Source organism: Lampetra fluviatilis, chromosome 37, assembly GCF_964198595.1.
Source record: "Lampetra fluviatilis chromosome 37, kcLamFluv1.1, whole genome shotgun sequence".
NCBI lineage: Eukaryota > Metazoa > Chordata > Hyperoartia > Petromyzontiformes > Petromyzontidae > Lampetra > Lampetra fluviatilis.
The window spans coordinates 9823777-9849045 of NC_136311.1; the positions used below are offsets into that span (position 1 = coordinate 9823777).

Sequence of the window (25269 nt, forward strand, 5' to 3'; positions counted from 1 at the left end):
ATACAAAACATCTTTTGAGCATCCGAGTGCCATCTTGTGCTTCGTTAAATGTACATATTTTTTCCCCTCCACTGTCCAGTTGAGCTTAACTGCCGCAAAGAGATGGAAACTATTCCTTGGGGAGAGCATGGCCCAGTGCTGCGGGACTGGGGACAAAGTTGGATGCTTGCATATTTTTACCGCACACACATCGTCGGTTTTACTTGGGTGTAATAATGGTGCAAACATTGGATGTAAACGCTTTAGGTGCAGCCCTGCAATTGCTAGCTCTCATGCTGCTCCAGAGGGCCCCTCTACAGGGTGCTTGGCCTCATCTTCCACACCAGCCAGATGCCTCGGGAGAGAGGTGGGAGAGTAGCCCACACTCTGGTCCTAATACACGCGAGCTGCCGATGGACGGAGCCGTCAGTCTCCATCCGCACTGCTGCTGGGAGGACGGAGGGGTGTAGGCGAGACGTTAACTACCTCGCCTGGTATACAGGCGGTCGTGGGTTTGATCCTGACCCTGACGCCTGTACGATTGGAGTTTGCATGTCTCTCGCCCGGTGGTCGTTCGGATTTTTCTCCGCGTCCTCCGGTTTTGCCCTCCACATTTAGAATCAACATGAAGCGTTTAGGCTATTTGGCTGCTGTGAATGACCACGTGATAAGCCCACTTCGTTGAGCTGTCATTTGTGGCCAGCTCGCTTCTGAAAACGAGCTACTCGGCTTAGTGGACTTTACTAGGTAAAAATACATATAGTAAAAAACATGTAGTTCATTTAGGAAACTCTCGCCTTTGTTTCAAACTGCCGCGCCGGGAGATCCAGTCGAGCCGGCGACGTCTGGATCGCAAGTCCGGTTTTCTTGCTAACCGAGACACCACTGCAGCATCTTCAACATCGCCTCTTTGTCAGTACGCTTTGCGTCGTTATCTGTCTGTGTGTGTTCATATTTCTACCTGCGTTTGACTTTTTGGAACCCGCGGTAATTAATATCTAACCTTGTTATTTGTATCGATCGCTGCTGCTTGCGATATTGGAGCGAGCGTGCGTGCGCGTTGGTGTCCGTGCCATTGGACCCCCACCCCCCTCCTCCCCCTATTGATTTAAAATGCAAGTGCCGTCGACGATGTTAGCGTCAACGAAGACTGCTTTGTCACGGGAAGTTTGTTTATTTGTTTTGTGATTTTTATCCGTGCCCGTAAATAATGCCCACGTCACCCTTGGACCCCAAGGATCTTACGCCGATCCCCAATATAATTGTACGATTTCCAAGAATAGCGCAAAATCGCCCTCGCCCTCTTCAAGATCCTCAGCGTAATCGTCTTCGTCGTCAGCCCAGCCTGCCTCTCCCCTCCAATCCCGCTCTTGCTTTCCCCTCCACACGAGCAGTCAAGGCCCACTATGTCGGTTTTGCTCATCTCGTTATTTCAGATTTCGGTGGGAGATCGCTCCGTTCTCTCCTCTGCGACTGCCGATGTCTGGAACTCTTCAACCTTCTGAACGTTTTCACCGCAGGCTCCCCCCCCACCGCCACACACCCCCTGTTAAGTCCGAACGCGAGACTTCTAAATGCGCCTTCTTCTCTCCAATTTGGATGCTAAATGACTTCTCTCTACTCTCGAGCCTCTTCCCTATCTCTTCTACATTTGTCTCCCTGTAGGCGTCCCTGCGTGTACTAATTTAACCCTCCCACCATAACCCCCCCTCCCCTTGTTTGAATCGAACGTCCTCTTTCATTACACGCGGAATACCTTCGTGCAAGTCGGAATTGCACTGTGGGTTGTTGCGTTTGCGCGGACGCTTTCAGACGTCGGTGACGGTGCAAGTGTGACCGAGGCTGATATGGGCCTGGCAGTATATTTTTCGTGGAGTAATTGACGTGCATGCCCTTCAACGCAATACTTTAAGCCTCCGCATGATTGTCTCTCTGCCTAAAACATTGGTTGAGTGCAAGGACCGTAGACCGGTTTTGCCATTCGTTGTGCTCATCAGCAGAATCGCCCTTGCTTGAACCAATGCCGGTAAACTGCACGCGGTTCGTGGCCGCGGACCCCTGTTGTTGTTGATGATGATGATGATGGGGTGGCGGTGCTGGTGTTTGCAGCAGTGTGCAGCACTCGTGGTGCTTCTATCTGCCAGACGGTCTCGGTTAACTCGTGACAACCTGGGTCCGCGCCGCCGTCACCTCCTGCCAACGAGCCTTCCCCACACTTCACACGATCGCACGTAGCCCGTGCACCTCGCCCGACACAAGCGCCACAGGGGGTGGCGGCTGTCGCTGACGTTCCGTGTGCGCGCGCGCTGTGCCCACGACAGGTCGGTGACCGACCCACGGGACGGGAAGCGAGTGGCGCTCAAGAAGATGCCCAACGTCTTCCAGAACCTGGTCTCTTGCAAGAGGGTCTTCCGTGAGCTCAAGATGCTCTGCTTCTTCAAGCACGACAACGTGAGTGCCCCCCCCCCGTCCCCGCCCCCCCCCCCACACCCGAGCACGCCACGCCGACGGCTCCCGTGCTGTGCCGCGGTCAAGGTGGTGATGCCGTGTGTGTACGTGTGTGTGTTTGTGGGGAGCGGTGGTGCAGCGGTTAGCGCGCTACGCTATGAATCCGGCGACCCGACTTCGATTCCCGCTCACGGCCAACACCAGTGACGATTATCTGAACCGGTCCTGGGCCTCCCCTAGGTCGACTCAGCCTCCTTTGTCTCCCTAACATCGCCGTTAGGGAGACAAAGGTGGCCGGGCGTGGTGTTGGCCACCCACTAGTGTGCCATGCCGGCCTTCATAGGTGCTCACGAACAGCACTTGCCCCAACAGTCTGCTAAAGGCTATCCGGGGGGATTTATTTTCTTTGTTTTCATGTTGAACTTCTTTCGCGCACCCTATGTAGTCAACCGTGCTCTGCAGAGCTGCAGGGGCAAGGAACAACAAACTAAGACGCAAAAAGTAGTTCCAAAGAATTTCGTTTTCAGTCGAGATGTAAAAGTACAGAGCTCCCATGGGCTTCCGAATATCGGAAGGAAGAGCATTCCCAGACGGCCGTAGAAGCGCGTCTGGAGGGGGAGGGGGGCGGGGGGGGGGGGTTTAATTCCATATCGGAGCACCGAGTGCTCGCAATCCAAAATATTTCCGTTGCAGGGTTGAGGACAAACTGTCCCCTGCTCTTGTCGAGCTGGGTCCGGCTAAGGGTGCCGTCGAGCGCGGATAACAAAAAAACATATTTCGCCACTTGAGTGCGTTTGCTTTGGCAGCGGCGCGCTAGCGGGGGGGGGGGTTGTGCTTTACGGCCAAAGCGCGAGAGAGCGGCGGGAGCGCGGAAACTCTTCCGTGGCGCGACACGCAGGAGCGGCGTCAGCTTTGAGGCGTCGAATCAACGCCCCATCTTCTGCCTCGCGTCACCGGCGACCGTGCTCTCGGAGACCGTCGTTTCACCCCCCCCCCCCCCCCATCGGCGCGCCCCCCACGCAGTTCTGTCCGCGGCAGATCTGGAAGTGCGGAGCGTCGACGGGGGGTGGCGAGGCATCCGGACACCTTTCTGTGATGGAGTCTTCCCTACCCGCAACATTTTTTAGACCTTATTATTATTATTGGCCCATCTATCATCATTCCTTCCAGCTAAGCATCGTGTCCCTGATCCATTATGATGTCATTTGCCGGCCATAATTTCCCTGCACCACCAATTAGCACTTTTGGCTACGTACGGTGCAAAATAAGTTAAACGTACATACATACATACACATCATAGTCTTGAGATGCCATACTCTTATCTGCAGCACATGACCCAATCTTATCGCTCCATCTCCGTCGCGGTCGCCCTCTCGGGCATGTCCTCCTTTGGCTCCGATTCCATTCCCAGTCTCGGCCATTGGCTATCAGACGTTTAGCAGAATCCCTCTTAACGACCACCCCTGTTAACGACTAATCACTTAGCGACGGGCCTCCATAGAGCCAGTGTGTAGTGTATAGTAGTGTAGTGTACAGTGTAGTGTATAGTAGTGTAGTGCCTCCATAGAGCCCAATGTGTTCGCTTGCCGACCATTCCCCTGTTAACGACGGGCATACGACGAGCACGCGACCGCCATTTTCGGCCAATCGGCGATCTCCAAAGTGGTCTGACCAGGCCTCGGCCAATCAGCGACGTCCGTTTACAAGTGTTGGGGCATTGTTTACATTCAGGAAAACTTCTACAGTACTCGCATAACAACCAAACCACTTAACGGCCGGTTTCGTGGAACCAATTACCAAATGGAAGGAAAAATTATAATAGGTTTCACCCTTTCTGGCAACGAATTAGGTGTTAAGATGTTGAAACACCAAATAGAAACCTTTTGCAAGGAATCAAGTCTGCATTGACCACAGACAGTACTTGCGGTGAAACATGCAAACAAACATCGCTCTGATAATAATATCTGGGCATTGCCTTTGAAACCGATTGGCCTACATATCAGAGACGGCAGCAGCCTTCTTTGGGGCCTCGTCTCAGTACTAGCGTCAGGCCAGAGAGGAACGCCAAAAGTGAAGAGCACAGAGGCAATGCCACTATCAGAGAGCCTTTCTAGCTCGGGGCGAGCAGCTGCAAAATGGGACCTTTTTTGCGAATATCAAAGTATTTACTTTGTATCAAAGTGTTTACTTTGATTCTGACAAAACGCATGTTGATTTAGAATCAGCATCACGCGTTTTGAGTATTTGGGTGCTACAAACATTTACACGTGACGATAAGCCACGTGGTCGGGCTATCATTTGTGGTCTGGTCGCTTCTGAAAAAGGGCTGCGTGGCTCAGTGGGCCTTACCTGGTAAAATAAAAATAGTTCGGTCGAGATTTTACAGTTTTAACGTGCATATCACCTTGATTATTTTGCACGATTTTATGCATTTGTTCTCACAAAGCATTTATTTTCAACCTCTCCTTCCCCAAGTGATACGGTGCTTTTGGAGATCGTAATCAATTTTCTAAAATTGGCATAACATTTTCATGAATAATAAAAGAATCAATTCTCACGCGCAATTTGATGCGTGCATAATGAGCGTAAGAATGTGCTTTAATTGCTCGGTCATTAGATGGCCCACTTATACATTTCCTGCTTGTCTCCGGATGCATTGTGCGCCGCTCATCTAGCGTTGTCTGTTCGGAGAAAAGGAAGTTTGACACCATTTGCCAAGATTTAAATTAGACACTTTCTTGGGTCGCGTTGGCGGTCCGCATAGAAGCGAAAATGTTCTGCGATTGTCTCTAGCCAATAACCACCTGAGTGAGAATTTGCAAGTGCGGCAATGATGTGGAAGAGATTTAAACAATTGAATGAAAACAATTAAAAGCGCTAGAAATTTGGCACATTTGCGACGTGGCCAACTTTGTGTGAGGTCCTGGTGACTCGGCACTTAGCCGAATGCTTGCTTCCAGCTCAATTAAGAAAGCCGATACTTGACCCCAACATTTACATGAAATATTGACCATGCGATAAATCCGGCTTGTGAGATATGATGATGATGTATTGAAATGGTGCGTTACATATCTCGATTCTAATCGCGTGCCATCAATATTGTGCGGCTAGGCTCGGTGGCGCTTGTGCGTGCGCGTGCTCACGTGCGCTCCTACATTGATGAACCACCCTAATCAGGACTAATTGGGTAGGGACTGCCTCTGCGCTCTCAAAAAAATGTTCAGATTAGCAATTTTTCTAGCAATAGATTCTCGCCGACATGCAAAGCGAGCCGCCGTTGCATAAGAAACACAAATGCGCACATTCATATGTAAATTGGACCTTTTGTCTAATTTCCCCTGGTTATTCATTATTTTTCGCCACCAGGAGGACGCTAATAAGGCCGCCCCCTCCCCCCCCCCCCAGTTAATGTGCCTCGTGTACACGGCGGTGCGAGCCTGCACACTTCGCGAGAGCCTTCCCGTAAGTCCGGGTTGACGCTCGCCGCCGAGACGCTGTTGTCGCACGCTGGGGCAAAGCGGGCGCGGCGACTTTGACGGGCGGTGCCGCGCGTTGCCTCGCGCCGCACCGCCAAGACGCTCGGAGAAAGCCCGCCCGCGCGCACGCGCAGGCGGGGAAACGCGCAGAAACTGTCTCAAACGGACCAAACTCATGAGGATCTCGGAGCGCTGCGTGATCAGGCAACTTGGCTTGCCGGTCACCGGATATCGAACGCGTGCCACGATAGGCGTGCCTCTCTCGGATGCCTCGAATTTTCCACGGGATAATGCGCGTCTCGTCTTTTTAACGCTCCCCCAAAGCAAGGCAGACGGTGTTAACGCGTGCGCTCTGCCCGTCAGTCTGTCTGTCGCGCACGGGTTGCGCGGGGATGATGGGGGTGGGGTGGGGGGGGTGCATGATAAAATCTCATGAAGACGATTCAATATGAATTCAACTTTAGTAGAAAGAGTTGCGTTGTTATTCGGGACTTTGGTCATAGAAAATTGGACACATTGATCAAAGTGTTGCCCGTGCCCTCCCTGGCAGAGCTGCTATTAAAAGCCCTGTTGTCGCATCGTGCCCTGTGGCCCAAATTGCTCCGAACGAACACCTGGCGCGATCGCTGCCGTTATTATCGCTAAATAAATACGTCCGGGGATACATTCCTGGGGGTAAAAGCCTCGCCACAGAATCCGTGCACTTGGAGTAGATGATAATTACGTTGCGGTTACATTATTCCACACGGGTGGGGGGGGGGATTTTTGGACTTCCCGTTGGCAAATATTAATAACTGTCCGGTGTTGTATGAGGTGTATTTTTCATCGACGCTCATGTGGGTGTGGCTCTGTGGTCAGAATTTTTTGACTCGGTGGGAAATTTGCGATTGCAAACGCCGTTCGGGATTGACCCCTTCATTCCCCTTCAAGCTTCTGGCATTGATTATATGTGATTCCCACAATAAATCGTCGCCCTCCTTGTCATAGGAATGTGGAATTTCCACTCCTGGTTCATGGCCAGCCAATGGAGATGTAAGCATCACCTAATTGCCCATTAGAAAGACATTTGGTGTTTGTTTACTTTTAACGACAGAATGTAAGTGCCAGTGGCTTCGTAACTGGGACATCTAAGTAATAATAAAACAATTTGCACGCAGGAAAAGTGTGGGTACTGCCATCTCCTGCAAGAGGTTAGGCCCAGTGTGAAAGAGTTGGCCAGAATACTGAAATTTCAGTGTGTAGGAGTGAATTCCAATCAATGCAGTTTCAGTGTTTGATGGACAACCCAAGGCCAAAATGTTCATCAGCTACGACGGCGCTTGGTGAATTTTCACCGCCTGCAAGGGCGATAAAAATGCTTTTTTTGCACACGCGCGTTCGCAAACTTTATAGCAGCCCAATTGCTGTATTTGTGCGTGCGTACGTACCATACCATCGGTTTATTTTACAGTGACCAGCCAGTTTAAATCTCTTAAATGAACGAGAACCTTCCGGTGTCGGTCAACTCCACTGACGTCGCATCGGCAGCTTACTGCTGGAGGGGGCCTCCAAAGAGAGGGGGCTCTGCAAAGGGTGTTTTAGCCTACTCCTCCGACGCTGGCCAGAACAACTTGGAAAACGGTGGGAGTGCCCACAATCTACCCCGCCCCCCGGGTGACCAGCACCAACTTCAACCCGTGCACGCACGTACGTTGAGCTTCTTGTCGCACGAGCGTACGTAGCCAACCGCGTTGGCCTCGCGGTGTGCCCCCGCTTTATACTGCTGGGTGGACGTAAGGCGGCGGAGGAGTGGGTGTGGTGGTAGGCGACTTGGAGCCTGCACCATTGTTGCAACTGCCGCGCCGGGAGATGGAATAGAACCGCCGACTTGACCATTACGCCACGGCGGCATTCCGCTCCCGCTCCCCCCCCCCGCCCCCCTCCCCCTTTGCTGGTAGGGGTCGCGCAACGAATGAAGCCGTGGCGAAGGGTCGAAGTGTTCCAAAAAAACTTGCGCGTTCACGTGCGGGGTGCTAAGGAGCCTTAATGCATGCGTGCGGGGAGGCAGCGCGCTGCCAGATGGACCGACAAGTGAATTACGCAGGAAGCTGTCAGCCAGCGCTTTATCCCCCTGTCTGTGGCATTAAGGGATCTCGGAGGAGCACGTCAGAGACGTGCGCTCGGAGTGACTCGAAGAGATGCGAGAGTGGAAACACATGAATTAAAGAATAAACAAACCAAAAAAATCAAATGTGCCACATCGGCTGTGCAGTTTGCGGCGGGACACTTTATATATATCCACATATTAAACAAAAAAAATCCAGAACTTGATATATAAAACGAATTGTCACGTAATAGTGGGGTTAGGATATGTGCAACAGAGAGGGGAGGTGTGCAGATGGTCAAATGGGGGATGGAACAAACGTGTAGGCGTGTGAGATGGATTACAGCTGCTCTTGGTTGTGGAGGAGGTGGTAAAGCACTGAAACCCTCGTCACTGGATTTAGACGATGATGACGATGACGACGGTAACATTCATTCTTTTGTTCTCACTGCCTCCCCTGTAATGCGTTCCCAAAACCACCCATCGCTCAACCAAGCCTCTCTTCTCCTTGCACGCCCAAAAATAGAATTAAAGGAACCCGATGTTTTGGGCTATAGCTGCTGCAGTATCTGCCTTGCGTTATTATCCCTTAGATTCAGTTTACATTCTTTGAAGTGAGTTTTTATGCTGTTGGTCAAATCTCACCGAAAGCCCCGAGGCAGCGCAGACAAAAGCCAAAAAAAGACAAAAATAACAAAGCTGGGATTGAGATCGAGAACGACTCTTTAAAGATCGCTGGCGCATGCACACTCCCCGTGTTTGGATTGCCAAAGCTAAACAAAAACCTCGGTATAAATTGAAGTGGTCCATGATCAATCACGGACCCGTACGACCGCAACCATCAGCTGCCCCCTTACGCGCGCCATTGCTCAGCCGTGGCGAGCGCCGGTCCGTGCAGGGGGGGGGGTGGGTCCGGGGGGGGGGGCGCAGGTTTTAGCTCGTCGGGGCCTGTTTGTTTCTTCGTGAGTGCCGCCAATCCACAGGGCTCTTCTTTAAATCTTTTAAAACGGTAGAGATTCTTTTGCCGCGTCCTTCGGATTGCACCGCCGCGTGCTGTTAAGGTGCGATGTCAGACGTTTCGGTCCATGCCCCGGGAACTTCTCGGTTTGCCTGCAGGTACTTGAGCAATTTTTTGTTGCAGCACGTTTCAAAAAATTGTTTGTTAAAATCTGGCTTTTTTTTGCATGTCATTTTGTCCCCGTCCGATGTCCCGCGGGCGGATTCAACACAGCTTGCGCCAGCTGCATTTCTCTTGCCCTGTCCTAACAAAACATTTTTGTTATTGTCCTCATCATCATTGATATCAACGAACTCGTTCACACGACGGCCACTGACCACACACCCTGAGCGAAGCCATGCTTTTTTTTTCCCCTTCCCCGCCGAAGAAGCTTCCCATCGCGCGGAGAGCAAAACTGAATTGAGTTTCCTGCAGAAGATCCCAGCACGCGGAGCGAAACGTCGGACGTCACACGCCGAGCTGCCCTTCAGCAGGGCCGAGCATTGTTTTAGCGCAAACGCAAACAAAAAAAAAGACCCCGTTCGGCAGAGGCGGGCGGAGGTTTTTTTTTTGTTTTCAGAAGCTCAGAAGGGCCCTGCTCCCCCCGTGGTAGTCTCCACGATTGTGCGCACTAAAAAAAAAAGCGCGGCCAATGCTTTACAAACACAGCGACCGCTTATTTAATGCTGGTGACAGCAGGGGGTGTAAAGTGATTGTGTCTGTGCCGGGTGACCTTTTACAATCTAAATTTATATACGTTACAAAGACAAAGATCCCCCCCCCCCCCCCCCGGATAGCCTTCAGCAGACTGTCGGGGCAAGTGCTGTTAGCGAGCACCTATGAAGGCCGGCACGGTGGCACACGAGGGGGTGGGTGGCCAGCACCACGCCCGACCGCCTTTGTCTCCCCAGTGGCGATGTTTACACACCGCACCAGGTACGCATTTCAGGCTGAGTCGACCTAGGGGAGGCCCAGGACCGGTTCAGATAATCGTCACTGGTGTTGGCCGTGAGCGGGAATCGAACCTGGGTCGCCAGGTTCATAGCGCAGCACGCTAACCGCTACACTACCGCTCCCCACTGCACACACGCGCGCACACATGCGTACACACATTCAGACGCGTATATACGAGCATGCATGTTTATTATGCGTGCCAAGCCCCTATGTGTGTTCACGCTTAAAGCAGCGTTTTGTTTTCCCAAGCAGAGATGGTCACTGAGCTATATTTGTCGTCTATAATATCTTCAACTATCCTTGCAAAGTGTCGAATTATACACATTTGCAAAAGGAGAAAATAAATAAGTAACCAACAGTTTTGATTTAAAGCTTTCGTGATTGCAGGGATTCATATTATTGTTTCTTTCGGTAAAGTCACGTAGAAGTGAAATAATAAAGTTAAAATGAAATAATAGAAATATATAAAACAATAAGATTCTCACGACGTTTCAACTGCAACACAAGCAATCATCATCAGGTGTGAAATCCACACGGGATGATGATTGCTTGTGTTGCAGTCGAAACGTCGTGAGAATGTTATTGTTTATGTATATATATTATTTTATTATTTCCCTTTTACGTGACTTTACCGAAAAGAACCAAGAATATCTAACCAACAGTTATGAATTTACTTGAGTGTATTTTCGCTTATAATTTCTTTTCAAATTGAACGCAGCGTGTCAATTTAATGTAACGCCAAACTTTTTTTTCCGACGGCCCCCTTCCGTATGTCACCGCGGGTCGCCAAAATGAACTTCTCACACGGGGGATGGCACGGCGCTTTGTTGATATCCGCAGGAAATTACACGGCGACTGTTTGTCTCTTCCAAATGCAATGTGGGTGGTGGTGTCAAGCGCAGTGACGGCCACACTCTCACCAGTTCACTTTGTTGTTAAGGCAGCGCTTAATTCAGACGTTGTTATACCCATAGGTTGAAAGCAAGCAAACTAGAATCTGTCCGTCCACACAGACGTCTGTCCCGTCAGCCTGTGAGTATCTTTTGGACTCCGTTCCGTTCGGCAGCGTTTGTTTAGCTGGGCCCAGAGGTCGCAACCGGGTACCCGATACCCGTACCCGGCCGGGTACGGGTACGGGTAGCCGTTTGCGACCCTGGTGTGGCCGGGTACGGGTAAGGAATCAAAACCCGTTTGCGACCTCTGGCTGGGCCCTCTCTGACCTAGGTCTCGTTAGAGCCCTCTATGAAAACTACAGTTGGTGCCGAAGTGACCCAAGTTTTGGTGGGGGGGGGGGGAAGCAGACAAATACGTTTCCTTCGCATGTCTCTGCCCTGCACGTAAAAAAAAACACATTTTGCACACATTCCCATCAGCCATGCGACCTCTGGGTGCGCATCATTGCGGCAGCGTTGCTGCAGCACAATCAAAACCATGGACCGGTTTTGACATGCGGTGTCTCACCACCAGAGTGTGAGGCTTGCTTGAACTAACGCTCGTGAACTACCAGGTTGTTATAGCCAAAAAAAACCCTCTCTTTAAGATGCGGGTCCTAGTTTGATGCGAAACTATAATACAAAACGCCGACTAATGTCCTTGCCTAGAATCATCTGATGTTTAATTGGTCACAACACCTCCAGTCAAGCTTTCAAGGAACTCAAAATTGGAAGATATTTTATTTACGTCTCATCCTTCACTGTCTCTTGCGCATTAAGTGGACAGCACACACAAGTGCGTGCATGTGTGTTGGTGCGAGATTTGACCACAATTTTGCGTGAGTTGACATGGCTAGCTTAACACTGGGCTTTAAGCTCATGGTGGCTCTCTCCCCTGTTGTTCCCCGTTCTGTTAGCCAGCCCTCTTCCCATGATGCTGGACTGCAGTATCAGATGAATAGGTAAAGATAAAGGTGCAGCCCTGCAATGTCCTGCCCATGCCTCTGCTTGCAGAGGGTCTCCAATGAGAGGGAGCTCTAGAGAGTCCTTCTAGTGGGTATTTGGCCTACTCTTCCACATTGACTAGACTTCTTGGAAGCGGGTGAGAGTTGTCCGAATTTTACCCAGCCACACTCTACCAGCCATTCGGATATTTGGGTGGACAGGGGTGTGTGGAAAGATTGAATAAACTTGCTCCGCTGTTGGAATATCCACGCCGTGGGATGGAACCGGCGACCTCTGGATTGCAATTCCGGTGTGCAAGAGCCGTCCATGCCATGAGCAGCAATTCCCTAAAACGTCCACGTCTTTTGTCGTACGTCAATTTGTGTGCCCGTCTTTGATTGAGGGTTTGCTTGTTGATCAATATCTGTTCATGGGGGAAAAAAAGCTGCTCGTCCATCAATTCACAACTCATAAATCTGTCACCTTAAAAGTTCTCAAGCGATCGAATTAAAGTGTGAACGCCAACTATGTTCGGCCAATCGGATTGCTCGCTTTGTCACTTTCAGGAGGGGGGCCGTAGCGACGAAACATTTGCCCGTTCCCTGCTTTACAAGGCGGTGTGTGAGTTGGCGCAGTGGGAACGGTGGTATCGCATGCTGCGCTATGAAGCCGAACGACCAGGGTTCAATTCCCAGCCACGACTGACATTGGTGAAAAATGATAAGAACAATACATGGACTTCCCCCACTTAGTGGTCTGTTCGTAAGTCGATTTGTTCGTAAATCTAACTTTACTCCTGTCGATTCCAAACATTAAACACAGGGAATGGCTTTAAAAAAGTTGTATAATCTCCTGTAGATGTAGATGCCACTGCTTCTTCTTGTTGTTATCTTACAGTTAGATTCTAATGCACCACTGAGATGACCGAATCGAGCGATTTGAAAATGTCCGGAATTCTCTATTTTAATTCCAGAGGCAATGTCACTGCCGCCGATCTCGGGCCTTATGAGAAAAAAAAAGAAAATCTAATTTGGTTGATAACCCGCGTGGGTTGCAGTGGCAACAACCGGCTCCGGTTGGGGGCGAGTAGGGGGGGGGGAGGTTGTTTTTGGGGCCGCAGGTGCGTGCCTGTGCGCGTGCCTGTGTGCATGTGCGTGCGTGCGTAGGAGGGGGGTGGTGGCGCTGCAGCCGCAGCCGTGAGCCTGCTTCTAAAATCTGCTGAAATCCACGGGAGCCGCATTGATTTATCAGAGGCCGCGCTATTTTTACCCAAGCTTGCCACGTCGCCGCCGCTCGGATAAGATGAAGCACTCGCGTACGCGCTCCCCCGCAGGCCCAGTAATTGGCTGCAAGGCTCTGCCCCCCCCCCTGCCCCCCCCAGCCCCCCTCCCTCCAGCCCTCCCCCAGCCCTCCTCTTGGTCCCAAATACCGACCCCCACCCCTTCCACCCAGCAATGGGGGGAGCGGTCGACGTTCACAAGGCGAGCGGAGGAGCGGAGAGGGGAAATCCGAGAAATGATTAAATACATTTAAACGGTGCCTGCGGGTGCTGCTGTGGTGCGATGGTGCACACTCTGGACTTTAACGTTGTTATTGTTGTTGTTATTATTACTCCGCTTCTTTAGCCTGGAAAGCTCTCGTCGAATCTGGAGAAAAATTTTTTCAGGAGGGTCTCTCTTGAGCTTTCTCAAGTGGGAGGTCCTTTCAACAATGCCTTACATGCCACAGATAGTTACATATTCAGCAGAGTTAGTTTGATTCTGGGTGGAGCGGTATTGCAGTGGTTCGCAAAACTGCAGCGACCTGGCTTTGATTCCTGGCCGCGGATAACGGCGGTGGCAGGCGATCTCTGAAAAGGTTCTGTTCTGCCTTCACCAACACTGCACTGACTAGGGTGGTGAAGTTTGATCAAACAATTCCCATGATTGGCACAGCGGTGGCAAGATGTTAACTACCTCGCCTGGTATACAGGAAGTTGTGGGTTCGATCCCGACCCTGACGCCTGCTGCTGTATATTTCGAGATTTTGCATTTCTCTCTCTCTCTCTCCCCCCGTGGTCGCGTGGATTTGTCTCCGGGTCCTCCGGTTTTGCCCTCCACATTTCGAAACGTGCGTTTTAGAGGATTTGGCTGCTATGCATTTCCACGTGATAAGCCACTTCGTTGAGCTGTCATTTGTGGTCAGGTTGCTTCTAAAGAAACTATATAGCTCAGCGGGCCTTCCTTGGTGAAATAGAAAAAATGTTAGTTTAGTTTTTAGAGGCGGCCTTCATCCGGTATTAAATGAATAAAGGACAGTTTTTCTTGCCCTTGGCGGTGTCTCGTTGCCGCTGGTTATTTGGACGGGGGTTTGCGCGCGATCACCGCGACGATCCTCGTATTTTTTTGCCGTGATGTGCCATCACAATGCTATCGGTGATCATTTTGACGGCCGTCTCGGTCATCCTCGCGTCTTGAGTCTCGGCGGCGATCCCGTTGTGCCAAACTAGCGACGTTGATGGTAATCGGCGAAAGGTCACAAGTGACGACGGCCGTGACGATTGCCGACCGCTCGCGCCGTACGCGCTTGCATGTGCATCGAGCGTCAACATTGCGGGGGGGCAACAGCAGCAACAGCAGCAGATGTGTCAGTTTGGTCTGTGTTTTTGGTGGCATGTAAATACGAGCAGCCTTGTGTTCTTAAGGCTTTTTCTGGACAGTGTCGCAGCAGGCTGATGGCACCAGGCGAATAGCCGCGCTCGTTTAATCGCTCGTGATTTATCGCCGCATGCCGACCGTGAATACCTCCAGACACCCCACGCTGGCTGCTGCGCATGTTGCAAATAAATAAATAGGCAGAGGCGCAGCCATGCAATTGCTTGCTCATCCCACCGCTGGCTGAAGGGGCCTCCGCCGGAAGGAGCTCTATAGGGTATTTGGCCTCCTCTTCCACGCTTACCAGACATCTTGGAAGGGAGGGGGGGGGAGTACCACCACTCTTAGGCTTTCGCGACCAATATTATTCATAATAAACATTTTTGGGTTGGATCGCGTTATTTATAAATGTGTCGTAACCCTCCACCACCCGACACAGCCAATCAGCATCTGGCGAATTGCCCGATGATGCTGGATGTAATTACCAGCGAAACGTCGCACTCAAAAACTGTAAATGTTGTGGTTTCACGCTTCAACACACCGGTGGGCTAAAGCAGTGAACTATTTGTCTTTTGTCAACGTGACACTTTTTTGCTGTTTGGCCGTGTCGGGTGGTGGAGGGTTACGACACATTTATAAATAACGCGATCTAACCCAAAAACGTTTATTATGAACCTACATTCTGCCCTACCGATAGACTGTGTAGTTGTAATATATAGGGGGAGGTGGGCGGAATAAAAGCTCTATTTGAAAAGGGCACTGAAGAAAAGTAACCGTCAACGCTGCTATACAGTGGCCTTTTTCAAGCGACGGGATTTTTTTTTTTTACACACATCGGCAAATGAGCAGGCGGTGTGGCTGCTGGGTCAGCACACGGAATGATCGTCCGAGATGCTACAGAACCTCAACTGCCGAACTTTGAACCCCCCCAGACTCGAAAATCTCTTGAACCGTGGTTTTACGCTGCCTAATCACGAGGACGCCCGGGCGATCCCCAGATAGAGGAGGGGGAGGGTGGCCTTGCAAAATGTCTGGGTTTGACATTCTTAGTGAAGATATGCATTTAACAAGCGAACTCTCCGTGCCCCGCACGTCCACAATTTGCTGTCAACAAAATCAGCGTGGGGCCGGATGTGCCTTTCTTTTTGTTGCGAGCGCAAGACGAACGAGTCTCGACCCTCGCTGCACGCGCGACAATTTCACCGCCGCGGCTCCGTCATTTAACTATTTATAGCACCGTGCGAAGCAAGAGAGGGCCCCAATGTGCCGCAATTTCTGATGAACACTTTGAAATAAATTTCCGACAACTTCAAAGCCCCGAGGTGTGGTTCAATCCCCTTTCCTTCTACCCAGACGTTCGTGTGTTTATGCGAGAACCTTCAGAATGTTCCGTAAAAGTATAGTGCATTTTTGCTCGTGTACAGCGCTGTTGACGCAGCGTCGGACAATAATAAAAACATTCGGCCTATCGGTTCGGCTCAAGGATGAGCGAATGCCAAAAGTGTATGGCTTCAAATTTGACTTCAAAGATTCGACTGTGGCGGTCCCACCTGATGACGGAGACTTGTGTTGCCTCCGAAACGTCGTGATTTTTATTATTTTATTTTTATTAATTTTAATTTCATTTTTTACCTACGTGACTTTACCGAAAAAACTAAGAGTATGAATCCTTGCAGTCACAAAAGCTTCAAATCTAGACTCCGTTACCGTTAGGGCAGAGCAGCACAGCACAGCGTCTCACTCCGTCTCTCGCGATTGCCTTACCCAGCGTGCTTGACGGGGGGGTGGGACTTACCTCGCGGCCGCGCGTTTTCGCAGCGGCATCATATTCGTTCTGTCCTCGAATGCAGCCATCCAGTGGTACACATTGGAGCCTAATCTCATGCTCAAGAAGAAGAAGAATTACTATTTACAACCCTTGCGTCAATCCACTCCCGGATTATTTTAATCGTGTGCAATTTTAAACAACAGCCGTATCAGACATGAGTACATCTGTAATCGGCATTAATCATTGGTTCACTGCAGCTCACAAGACCTCGGTCCCTGCGAGGCTTGCGGCGGAGTTAGTAGATGTCCATGTTAGTAGATGTCCATGTGGTGCTCAGCATTTGAAGGCCTGAAGACTCGGAATCACCGGTGACCTCGCCGACAGTGTGTTCAGGGAGAGGCAGTTCCATATCCGGACAGCAGAATGAATGGGTGCTTCTGTCGAGGGAGCACGCTATGGATGAAGGCCCCCCCCCCTCCTCCCCACGTCATTGTCGGTCATGGAGGTTGTGTTGACCGTGCTTTGCCACGCCGGTTGTGGGGGGCGGTGTTGGTGAAGTGTTGGGGCAGTCGCCGCCAGGATCAGTTCAGATATCGCTCACCGCTGGTGTTAACCATGGACAGGAATCCGTCGCAGGTTTCGTAGAGCAATGTACGAACCAGGTCTTGCCACCATTCCACCCATTATTCATATTACGTGGCGTTAAAGTGCTCTGTTTTTTTTACCACCGTGAAGTCATTCGTTGTCGATGCTGAGAGTAAATCACACTTGCAGGAATCACAATTATTATTTTAAATCTCAATTAAGCCTGAGATGAGAGCTTCATTTGAGCTGGAACTATCTGGGTCGGCATCCGGAAAAAAATATCTGCATCCCCAGAGCACCACCTCTCGCTACGGGCTGTGGCTACCAGTCACGTGCCCACTCCAGTTCCACCAATGAACCAAAAAATATTCGGTGAAAATGAAGCCCTGCGTGGGACGGTGCTTATACAGGGTGCTTACAAAATATTTTAACACTTATATGAGACTATCGTTTTCAAAGAATTGATTAAGAATACACTAACATGATGACAAATGTAATGTTAATAGCTTCAAAAGTCAGTCTCCACTTGTTCGCCATCGTTGTGAACACATGGCCTGAAATCTTCTCCAGGTGGTGTTGTTGCAAATTCTCAGGAGTGTTAACATTTTATTTAAGCACCCTGTAATACCTACCCCGTTGGCTCTCCTCAGCCAGTTGGAAGCAATTCCACGTTCGTATGGCATGGATCAGTCTCGACATCAGATCCAACCAGTGATCTCTATAAATAGATGTGCGTTTCGTGGCCATTTCACTGTCGATGGCACACCCTGCCCAGCCAGCACGATGTGGACAACCGTACCTCGGGGCCATGAGATGTAATCTGTCACACGCGTGTTTGTGAAGCGGCAGCAGAAAAAAAAGTACATTGTGACAACGGCGCGTCTTATCATTTTCCCCTTTGTCTCTGTCGTCTCTCGGTTGACGCGGTCGCAGGACAATTATCGTCATTATTTTGGTGGTGGGAGGGGGGCGGTGTGGGTAAGCGGACTTTTGAGCCGCGATAACGGTGATTGACGACAGCTCTCCAAAGTGTTTTTGGGTTTGTGCGCCGGCTTTTGTTTGGCACGATGTCTGATGTTGCTTGCCACCATTTTGGAAGCTTTGTCAGGAACCGAATTCTGTAAGGAAAAGCTCCCCAACAGGTGTAGTGAAATGTCGGCCATCGTGTGTCGATCAACACGCGGCACATCGCGAAAATACGTCGGAGGACGGTACAGCACAACCGGGAAAACCTATGCCATAGTAATGGTGGCAAGATGTTAACTACCTCGTCTGGTATACAGGAAGATGTGGGTTCAATCCCGACCCTGACGCATGTATATTTGTAGTTTACATGTTCTCTCCGTGGTCGCGTGGATTTTTCTCCAGGCCCTCTGGGGTTTTCCTTCCACAGAATCAAAATCAAGTCCAGAGTATCACGGTTTGGCTCCTGTTGGGCATAGCGACCACCCGTACCATCGAGGCATCGCGCTGGCTCGGCATAGATGTGCCAGCGGAAAAGAAGGGGTCTCTGTTTGTGACTCCACATGCACTGGGTGGGGGGGTCCATTGTTTGTGTCGTTCTTAAAGCCATGTGCTCACACCACTGTCTCTCCCCTCCCCACCCTGGGCCTGTTGTTTCTCTGCCTGCAGGTCCTTTCAGCCCTCGACATCCTGCAGCCACCCCACCTCGACTACTTTGAAGAAATGTATCCTTTTTGGAGGTGCACGCCGGTTGGTCTAAGTGTAGTGTATGTCGACTGAGGCTCACACACACCGTTGTAGGAGGCAACGCGTTTACTAAACAATTCACTGTACACCGGGTTCTGTTGCTAAGTGTGGCTAACTTGTTCTAGGCTGCTCACTATGTGCCTGTCTGTGAACTCTCTTGATCCCCGAACGAGCCCCGAATCTCCGAACGCGCTGCACTTTTATCCCTTGGCCCCGGCCCCCGCCCCTTGCTGTATCAAGGACGGCGCCCCCGTTTCTGGCCACGTGTCCTTAACTCCTCCAATCGAGGCCGCGCTTCCGGTCACGTGTTCTTAGCTCGTCCAATCGAGGCACCGCTTCTGGTCACGTGTCCTTAGCTCGACCAATCGGGGCACCCGGCGCTCCTCCACCACTGTGGCTGTATTCACGGCACTAAGTACTCGTTGGGTCTTTCGGTAGAGTCCAGTAGATGGGACGATTGCTTGTGTTGCGATCGAAACGTCGTGATTTTTTATTACTTTTGATTATTTTTCTATCTACGTCACTTTACCGAAAGACCCCAAAGAGTGTGAATTCCTGCAGTCACGAAAGCTTTAAGTCACTATAGAAGTGCGTGTGTGTGCACAATGGGGAGCGGTGGTGTAACAGTTACTGCGCTGCGCTACAAACCCGGTGACCCGGGTTCAATTCCCGCTCACGGCCAACACCAGTGACAATTATCTGAACCGGTCCTGGGCTTCCCCTAGGTCGACTCGGTCTCAAATAAGTACCTGGTGCAGTGTGTAAACATCGTCAATGGGGAGACAAAGGTGGTCAGGTGTGGTGCTGGCCACCCACCCCCTCGTGTGCCACCGTGCCGGTATTCATAGGTGCTCGCTAACAGCACTTGCCCCAACAGTCTGTGAAGGCTATACGGGGAATCTTTGTTTTGTATGTGAACTGGTCCTGGGCCTCCCTTAGGTCGACTCGGCCTCAAATGAGTACCTGGTGCAGTGTGTAAACATCGTCAATGGGGAGACAAAGGCGGTCGGGCGTGGTTGCTGGCCAAACACCTGCGCGTGTGCCACTGTTCCGGCCTTCATAGGTGTTCGCTAACAGTACTTGCCACAACAGTCTGTGAAGGCTATACGGGGAATCTTTGTCTGTTTTGTGTGCGCGCGTCTTTGACCATTGTGGGGAGTGGCAGTGTCACGGACAGCGCACTGCGCTGTGAAGTTTGGTGTCTCTCTGACCACACCACAACCCCCCCGTCGTGTGCAGTTACGGCCTAAATCAGGTCTTCACCAACAGCACTTGCCCAACATCCTGTGTGGGCTCTATACAGAGTGGGTCTTTGTCATTGTTTGGCCATCGCCGGACTCAAAAAGTGGGAAGGTCGGGAGTTCAAATCCCAGTAGGGGGTTTATTCGGCCCATCATCCCCCCCAGAGTCATAAAAACATGGTTACTGATTTGTCCTATTTTCTATGTCTGCACAATTGCGCTGCCGCTCAAGCGAGCACTGCTTTGGAAGGAAGCTCACCGGTGGTCGTTCTTTGGATCCACTCGGCCCCGCTATAGGAATGTGGAATGGTCACAATCAGAAACGAGCCCCCAATCTGGTGATCGCCGCCCCGGGGGAGAGACGTGTTTTGGACGCGGGGCGAGCGTTCGCCGAGTTTTGTACCTGGGCAGGAACTGCAGACGATGTGCGGTGACTAAGATGGCACCAGGGGGAACTCATCCCATCGCGGACGAACGCGCACAGTCTGTACCCTGCGCCTGAGCTCGCGGAGCGTTGATTGCGCCGCGGTGTTTTGCGCAAATTCCCTTTCAAGCTCCGCTCGTGGCTGTGAACCTCCGGGGTGGGTGCCTCATCCCAGTAGCCGGGAGCACCGCTCGCTCGCTCGTGCGAGTGGCTCGGCTCGGCTCGTCTTAATCGGCAACGCTCCTGCGAGGTCGCGCCGCCGCAGTCGCAGTCGTCGCGCCTGGTTCGCTTCGACTGCGCGGTGTTCAATTTCTGTCTTCAAGCACGCGACGACGCGTTGAAATTCATTCGTTCTTTTTTTTTGCAATGAAGAGGAGCCCGGAAGGACATGGTTACTGTCGGTCGCATTTTTTGGGTGATCGGGCGGTTACCTTGGTGGCCCCCAGTTGTGTAATTCCCGACCATTGGACATCAGCCTTACGGACAAAACAGCTTTCTTCTAATTATCCCTTTGTCTCTCTGGCTCTCACTCTGCCATCCCACTTTATTATCTGCGTCATTTTCTTTTCATTCTCACTCACGGTGCCTTGAGACATTACCGTGACAGGTACTTCATTAGCGCTAATTATTATTCTTATTTGTAATAATCGGAGGCCTTTCTGTGCAGTGCTCCGGACACGGCGTCCCATCGCGAGCTCCTCCAGCGTGTTCCATCCCGTCCTCTGCGTATTGTAAATGTTACCGTTAATCAAAATGTTAACATCGGTCGAAACCATGGGGGTCCTATGGGAGGCGAAACGTCAACCGAAAAAAACGCTAACTAATGTCACTGTTAACCGAGGGACTTTGATGGAGACGCAACAATCCCACGGGAGTGGGTGAGGTTATCCGGGGGATAACCGCTGTTGACTACCCACGCAAATTTGTGCTCGTTTTACCGTCCATGGCAAGGATGAGGCCTGTCCAGGATTGGTGGGTCACAAACACTTTGGCCAGAGTAGCGCCCGCCTGGGATTTTCCACGGCACAGCTCCGTCGGTGACGGGCGGCCGGGTTTGCGCATCGCGCCACGTTACACCGCACCCTCCTGAGCTGGCAACTGGAACCTGTCTTCTGGTCCGTTCATTGGCTCAAGCAGCCCAGGGAAATGTGGGGGTTACTGACTCCCGTGACGCACGGGTGGGTAGGCAGATAGACAAACGCAAATCCCCCATGAAAAGCCATACAAGACTGTTGGTGCTAGTGTTGTTTACGAACACCTTTTTGAAGGCTGGAACGGGCGCACAAGAGTGGTGCGATCAGCCCCACGCCCAGCCGCCTTTGTCTCCCCAGTGCCCATGTTTTACGCGTCGCGCGTTTCGGGCAAACGAACGCACGAGCGCACGCCCGAGGCAGGGGCTGCCCATTACCCCGCGCCAGGCCGGATGGGAGATAAAACGAGGTTCCGCATTTTCTCTGCATTTGTTTACTAATGCCCTCCTTGCATCCCAGGGGGGGGAGGTAGGGGGCAGGGATTGTCGCCTTCTAACGGGGAGCGTTAATTTTGGAGCGTTAATTTTGGAGCGATTGTTGCAAAAATGGCAGCGCGTGGTCGGGGGGTGCCGGCTATTTTTATCCCAGCGCGGCAGCCGCTAAATAAAGAATGATCTAATATCGTGCCTTTTATTATTAAGGGGTGAATTATTAACACGGGATGGTTGAGCAAAAACACAACACGATATTTATTTAATGTGAGAGAAACAGCTCTGTAGGAGGCGACGCACGTATATCTGCGGCCTGCGTGTAGATGTCAGCCACTCGCACGGCTCTCTGCAGCATCGCCTCCCCCCTCTGTTCCTCTCTCGGTGACATGTCTGACGTCCCTTCGTCTCGTCTCTCTCTCTCTCATGTGTGGCCTCGGCGTATTCGCCGCGGGTGCGACCGAGGCGCCGTTGGTGGCAAGATGTTAACTCCCTCGCCTCATATGGAGGAGGTGGTGGGTTCGATCCCGACCCTGGTATCTGCTGTATATTTGGAGTTTGCGTGTTCTCCCCTGTGGGTCGCGTGGATTTTTCTCAGTTTTTTCCCTCCGCGTTTCGAATCGACATCACGCGTTTCGAGAAATTTGCCTGCTGTACGTTTGCACGCGGTGAGTCGCGTCGTTGAGCTGTCGTTTGTGGTGGCGTAGTAGCCAGGTCGCTCCTGAACAACAGCTTTGCAGCTCGGTGGGGCCTCATATGATGAAATACAAAATAACATTTAAAATATGTATATATGCATAACGCTGGTGGACCGTTTTCATGTACAAATCAAATTGCGGATACTTAAAAAAAAAAATTGCTCGCAATAAATATTGGTTTAATAATTGTGTATTTAAAAAAAAAGTGATTGCGTTGGCCAGTTGTGCATAGGCGCGACTAACACAAACTTAACAATAATAATGTTCTAAAAGGGGAAGAGCTGAGAGGCAATGTAACGGAAAATGGACCTTAATAGCACAGTGACTAAAATATGTCTTATCATAGTAATGACGACTATTTTTCTCACCGATGACGACAAATGTCTTCATGCGCTCTCATTCGGAAATTCCTCGTGGCGTTGCGCTCCTGTCGTCTCTGTCGATGTGACCAAGGAAGTGAGAACGGCAGCCAAGTCGGCACTTTCACGGCAATCCGTCCGGGTGCCGCCCTGGTCGTAGCCGCTGGCGCTGCTGGCGCTGGCTGCCTGCGACGCTCGTCGGCAAGGGGACCGGGAGAGGGGGGGGGCGGCAGCGTCCCCAGCCTACGCACCCCACCCCCCCCCCCCCCTTTGCGCCCTCTTGCGTGGTCCCCGAACCTCGCTATCGATTGTGGCTGAGGGGGTCTCGGCGGCTTAAGTGGAGGCTGGTGGTATTGTGGGGGGGTGTGGGTGCTCTGGGTATTGAGCGGTGGGCAGGCAGGCAGGGGGGGGGGGAGGCTGTATGGCCGGGCCGCGCAGTGGCAGGGCGAGCGAGACACTTGAGAGCGACCTTTGTGCCCTCCCGTTGCCATGGCTTGATGGGTGACCTTTCCGGGACCCTCGTTTGAGTGTTTGGTGAACGGTAAAACAATGGGTGATCCAGCCGTGGTTGAATATTTGTAAATAAATAAATAACTGCGGTTCTTGGGGGGGGGGGCGAGGGGGGGGGTGTTGGCGAATATAATAGATGGCTGTAGCTGCATTGTAATTGGAGGCAGCTTTCCCCTGTGCTGCTCTCCCCCACCGTCCCCGTAAGAGCGCAGGATTTAGAGGACCTGACAAAAGCGAGCAGCCCTAGAGGAAGGGAGGAAGGAAGTGGGGACGCGAGTGTTTACAGCGCCGTCGTGCCGGCCCTGCGGCTGCGCCCGTGCGTCAGGGGACGGCGCGCAGCGACTACCGCTTTGTGGAAGTTCCAGCGGAGACCAGCTCCTGCCGTGCGAATGCGGAATGTCCGTCGCTGCCTTGAAGGCCCCCCCCCCCACCATCGCAGCCGTGAGCGCGTTAATACCCGTCACGCGAGCCCCTTGATGAACCCGGATCGCCTGTCTGCGTTATCGCACGATGGGCGCGCAGTTGCAGGTCGTCTGCGTGGACTTCGGTGCAGTCGCCGACTTGCAGTTCGACTGCAGACTGAAACGTATCCTCGGCAAATTCTGAGCCGCGTTGCAGCGCCGCGTCGAGGGAGCTGCCGGTGACGGTACAGAGCCGAGTCGCCGAGCATTGTGGGAAGGGAGGGGGGGGGTGAGAAGCGCGAGGGCTGACGAAGAATCGAGTCTCATCGCTACCGCCGATCGGGACTCAACCGCCCCGACAATTCAACCCCAGACATTCCTTCTCGTGAGGGGGGGTGGGAGGGGCAATTGGTGTGCGAATGATCACGCGAAAAAAAAAAACACGAGGACGCTGAACAGAAGCTCAGGGATGGCAATGCAAGCTAACGTCTCCCAAACTTTGTTGTGCCATCGCGATACAGCGCTGGGCTTGCGTACGAAGGTGAAAGGCGCTGGGCAGTCCTGCAATTCCTTGCTCACCCCACTCGTGGAACAAGGGGCCCTCCGCTCGAGGGTGCCCTCGAGAGAGGACCCTCTCGGCTGATGTGTTTTGGCCTACTCTTCCACACTGACCCAGACGTCTTGGAGGAGGTGTGCGAGCTTCTCGCCCTGCACCCCACCGCACGCAAACTTGTCGGTCGTGGTCCTGTGCCGTACCCAATTATATTGCCAAGCAAGACATCGGCCGCCGGTGGGATTCAAGGCACTTGGCCTATTGTTTCAATTGCCGCGCCGGGAGGTCGAACGTGGCGACATCTCGTTTGCCAATCTCAGCCTGCCGACCACTAATACCGCGGCAGCGTCCGTCCGTCCGTCCGTGCGAAGACCTACGGGGCGCAATTGTACAAGCGCATACAATTCCGCAACGCGTTACGCTACCTGTGCATTTGTGTCATCTGTGCGTTTACGAGCTGATGGTTTTTGTTTCTGTCCTCGCGCGGAGGGAGCGGCGCTTCCGCTTGCCGTAGGGCCCGTTGTGGCGAGCGCCTCCAATGGAGAGAGCCCAACTTTAATCGGCTAGTCAATTTGGGCGTGACAGCGCCGCTTGGCGCTCTCGGTATAATCTCGTGTGCCACGGGAACTTTTAATGTCCGCTGGTAGACCCCCCCCCCCCTCACATATGAAGCCGTTACACAGATTGCGTCAATTAATCAACGCTCCCGGATAATTGTTGCGTTAACGGATTTTCGCCGAGGAGTGAACGTGACCCGCGTGGGGATCGTCGAAGCGAGCTCTAGCGCATTATATATATTTTTTTTTGCCGGTCGGATATCGCTCCTCGGTTTCGGTCTCTCCTGCCAGACTCCCCAACAGCAAGAGCAGCAGCAGCACGCTTTGTGAGCGTGCTGCTGCTGCTGCCCGCTGCACTCTGCACTCTGCCGGCGCTGTCGCCGGTGAAGCTGCCGCCGCTGCCACCATGGCCACTGCCTGCCTTTGCACGTGCACACGTGCAGCCCGTTTTGTCGATCCACTGCTGGATGAGGGCTTCCCCCACCCCCCCACCCCCCCCACCTCGCCTCCCCCGTGCCTCGCATGGCCCGTGCGCAGGTGCTCCGTGGATTATTACT

The 25269-nt window shown here is 52.1% G+C and overlaps 1 protein-coding gene across 1 annotated transcript in view; it reads left to right on the forward strand.

Moving 5' to 3' along the window:
• NLK (nemo like kinase) overlaps window positions 1-25269 on the forward strand; it is a 169408-nt gene that overhangs the window by 103209 nt on the left and 40930 nt on the right. Inside the window, exons 2-3 of the mRNA XM_078873811.1 lie at window positions 2301-2430; window positions 18433-18488. Coding sequence (XP_078729937.1) covers window positions 2301-2430; window positions 18433-18488 — 186 coding nt within the window. The remainder of the gene's footprint in view (window positions 1-2300; window positions 2431-18432; window positions 18489-25269) is intronic.